The following is a 3,887-nucleotide window of genomic DNA, read 5'->3' as shown; positions in this document are numbered from 1 at the left end:
GCGCTCAGCCCCCTCCCTGGGCCCCCAACCCAGCCCCCTTCCTGGCCCCCCAACCCAGCCCCTGAGCGCTCAGCCCCCTCCCTGGCCCCCCAACCCAGCCCCTGAGCGCTCAGCCCCCTCACCTGGGCCCAGCCAACCCAGCCCCCTTCCTGGCCCCCCAACCCAGCCCCTGAGCGCTCAGCCCCCTCCCTAGCCCCCCAACCCAGCCCCTGAGCGCTCAGCCCCCTCCCTGGCCCCCCAACCCAGCCCCTGAGCGCTCAGCCCCCTCCCTGGCCCCCAACCAGCCCCTCCCTAGCCCCCCAACCCAGCCCCTGAGCTCTCAGCCCCCTTCCTGGCCCCCCAACCCAGCCCCCTCCCTGGCCCCCCAACCCAGCCCCTGAGCTCTCAGCCCCCTCCCTGGCCCCCCAACCCAGCCCCCTCCTAGCCCCCAACCCAGCCCCTGAGCTCTCAGCCCCTTCCCTGGCCCCCCCAACCCAGCCCCCTCCCTAAGCCCCCCAACCCAGCCCCTGAGCTCTCAGCCCCCTTCCTGGCCCCCCAACCCAGCCCCCTCCCTGGCCCCCCAACCCAGCCCCTGAGCTCTCAGCCCCTTCCCTGGCCCCCAACCCAGCCCCTCCCTAGCCCCCAACCCAGCCCCTGAGCTCTCAGCCCCTTCCCTGGCCCCCCAACCCAGCCCCCTCCCTAGCCCCCCAACCCAGCCCCTGAGCTCTCAGCCCCTTCCCTGGCCCCCCAACCCAGCCCCCTCCCTGGCCCCCCAACCCAAGCCCCTGAGCGCTCAGCCCCTGAGCGCTCAGCCCCCTCCCTGGCCCCCAACCCAGCCCCCTTCCTGGCCCCCCAACCCAGCCCCTGAGCTCTCAGCCCCCTCCCTGGCCCCCCAACCCAGCCCTCTTCCTGCCCCCCAACCCAGCCCCTGAGCGCTCAGCCCCCTCCCTGGCTCCCCAACCCAGCCCCCTTCCTGGCCCCCCAACCCAGCCCCTGAGCTCTCAGCCCCCTCCCTGGCCACCCAACCCAGCCCCTGAGCTCTCAGCCCCCTCCCTGGCCACCCAACCCAACCCTGAGCGCTCAGCCCCCTCCCTGGCCCCCCAACCCAGCCCCCTCCTAGCCACCCAACCCAGCCCCTGAGCGCTCAGCCCCCTCCCTGGCTCCCCAACCCAGCCCCCTTCCTGGCCCCCCAACCCAGCCCCTGAGCTCTCAGCCCCCTCCCTGGCCACCCAACCCAGCCCCTGAGCTCTCAGCCCCCTCCCTGGCCACCCAACCCAACCCCTGAGCGCTCAGCCCCCTCCCTGGCCACCCAACCCAGCCCCCTCCCTAGCCACCCAACCCAGCCCCTGAGCTCTCAGCCCCCTCCCTGGCCCCCCAACCCAGCCCCTGAGCTTTCAGCCCCCTCCCTGGCCCCCCAACCTAGCCCCCTTCCTGGCCCCCCAACCCAGCCCCTGAGCGCTCAGCCCCCTCCCTGACCCCCAACCCAGCCCCCTTCCTGCCCCCCAACCCAGCCCCTGAGCTCTCAGCCCCCTCCCTGGCCCCCCAACCCAGCCCCCTTCCTGGCCCCCCAATCCAGCCCCTGAGCGCTCAGCCCCCTCCCTGGCCCCCCAACCCAACCCCTGAGCTCTCAGCCCCCTCCCTGGCCCCCCAACCCAACCCCTGAGCGCTCAGCCCCCTCCCTGGCCCCCCAACCCAGCCCCCTTCCTGGCCCCCCAATCCAGCCCCTGAGCGCTCAGCCCCCTCCCTGGCCCCCCAACCCAACCCCTGAGCTCTCAGCCCCCTCCCTGGCCCCCCAACCCAACCCCTGAGCGCTCAGCCCCCTCCCTGGCCCCCCAACCCAACCCCTGAGCTCTCAGCCCCCTCCCTGGCCCCCAACCCAGCCCCCTCCTAGCCCCCCAACCAAGCCCCTGAGCTCTCAGCCCCCTCCCTGGTGAGCGCCAGCACGGTGGCATGCTGTGGGGGGGGGTGGGCCCCCTCCCTAGCCCAGCCCCCTCTCTAGCCCCCCAACCCAGCCCGAGCTCCCAGCCCCCAGCCCTGAACAGGGCTCGTCTGCTTGCGCCCGCAGAGTTCCTGAAGATGATGGAGGGGGTGCAGTAAAGGACGCACATTCCTGCGAGCCAGGCCTGCTTCCAGCCCTGCTCACAAAGCCAAGCCCCCGCTGGGAGCAGCCTGCAGCCGGGACGCCTGGTCCCCTTTGCCCCGTGACTCGCTCGCTCTGCACAACCGCACGGCTCCCTGCGGCCGGCTCCCGGGGCCGGCGGGCTCTGGACTCCCCTGCTGTGGCTGAGGGCCCCCCCCATCCCTGCTGTGTATAGAATCGAAGCCTCATTAAAAGTCAACGTTTGCCCCCGCGGAGCCCGGCGTCCAGCTGGCTCTGCTCTAGGGAGCGGGGGAGGGACCCTCCGGCCTGACCCAGCCCGGGCACCAGGGAGTCTGCTGGGGAGCTGGCGGGGGATGGGAGGCCCCCCACGGGCACGGCCCAGGCCTTGGCACGTGGCAGGGAGGGAGCGTTGCCAGCCGGGTACTAGCCGGTGCAGCCCCTGTGCGAGGGGGTAGCTGGGCGGGGCCGGGCTCTGGCTGCTTTTCCACATGGCCCCTGGGACCCGGCCAGCCATGAGCTCAGATTTTCCAGGGGAGGAGCTGGAACAAGCAGCGACCGGGCCAGGGTCCCACTCCGGCCAGGCTGAGCCTCAGGGAGCCTGGGTCCTTGGCAGCCGGCCAGGCAGCCCCATCAGCAGAGCGACTGCAGCTGGGGCTGCCCCCTTCCTCCGGGCCTGGGCAGCCCCTGTGCCGCAGGGCCCACACCCGGCCGTGCCCAGGCCCGGGGACTGCTCCCAGGGCCAGCCCTCCCCCCCAGCCCCTTCCTCCTCGGGGTGGGCCGGAGCAGGGCTTGGCCCCCCCACTGGGAGCCCCGAGCCACCAGTCCAGGCCACGTCACCCCAGCTGCCACAGCCATTCCCGCCTGGGAGGAAGATGCAACTTTGGGAGCCCCCAGCACCTCAGGGGTTAACCCCACCCCTGGAAACTAGCAAGGCAGTGCTGTGCCGCAGGGCGCCTCTCGCCGGCCTGCCGCAGCCCCCTGGGACCCCAGAGCCCGCCCCACCAGCCTGGGCTGGCCAGAGGAGTCTGTAGCTGCCGAGCACACCGGGCTGGGGTCCGTGGCCCTGCCCCCCGGTTCCCACGGCGGGACTGGAGCAGGGAGGCGGTGCTGGCGTGGGAGCGCTGGCCAGGGGAGGTGCAGTGGAGGCTGCTGTCCCACGCGGGCCCTGCTGCTGGAGCTCTGGCGCCTGGCAGACGAGCGGCTGCTTGAGGGCCCAGCAGGCGAGACAGGAGCCGGTTCCGGCTCATCCCAGCCCCAGGGTAGGCCCCAGCCGGCTGTGCACCCCCCCGTAAGCTGGGGCCTGGCGGCCATCCCATACCATGGGGGAGCGTGCAGCCTCCCACGCCGCCCTGAGCAAGGCTGTGGCATGGCACAGGCAGCTGGTGCTGCAGCTGGGGGGCTCGGCCGACTCGCCCCGGCTGCGGGAAGAGCTGCGGGAGAGGAGCAAGGAGGCGAACGAGCTCGGCCAGGGTAAGGAGAGGGGCTGGGCTGCCGGCAGGGAGCAGGCGAGGACAGGAGGGGCCTGCTGGCCAGAACAGCGCCAGCAGCTCGGCCCATGCGCCCAGCACCGACGGCCCAGCCTCCCGCCCTGGGGGGCGCCTGCTCTCCCAGCCACGGGCCAGAGCAGATCCCGCCTGGCTGGGCAGCTCCGAGAGCTGGCGCTTGCCCCCTGCCCGGCCCTGCTGGAGCTCACGGCGACAGCGGCCTCGCTGAGCCCCAGGGAGGCTCCTCCTGCAGCGGGCCGGGGGCAGGCCAGGCTGGCGCGTGGTCCCGGGCGTGCGGGATCGTGCGACCAGGGCGGGCTCCC

General features: G+C 73.5%; 1 protein-coding gene across 1 annotated transcript; it reads left to right on the top strand.

The window, feature by feature from the left end:
- Positions 1 to 3,008: 3,008 nt before the first annotated feature.
- LOC142823559 (uncharacterized) lies at positions 3,009 to 3,881 on the top strand (the record flags this gene model as incomplete). The annotated part of the gene is made up of 2 exons (XM_075914783.1): positions 3,009 to 3,280; positions 3,409 to 3,881. Coding segments are annotated over 2 exons (745 nt in total), but the record flags the coding sequence as incomplete, so codon positions are not given.
- Between the last annotated feature and the right edge of the window lie 6 nt (positions 3,882 to 3,887).

Source organism: Pelodiscus sinensis, unplaced genomic scaffold, assembly GCF_049634645.1.
Source record: "Pelodiscus sinensis isolate JC-2024 unplaced genomic scaffold, ASM4963464v1 ctg264, whole genome shotgun sequence".
NCBI classification, from domain to species: Eukaryota; Metazoa; Chordata; order Testudines; family Trionychidae; genus Pelodiscus; species Pelodiscus sinensis.
The sequence above is the reverse complement of the archived record's forward strand: the minus strand, read 5'-3'. Positions and strand labels throughout refer to the sequence as shown.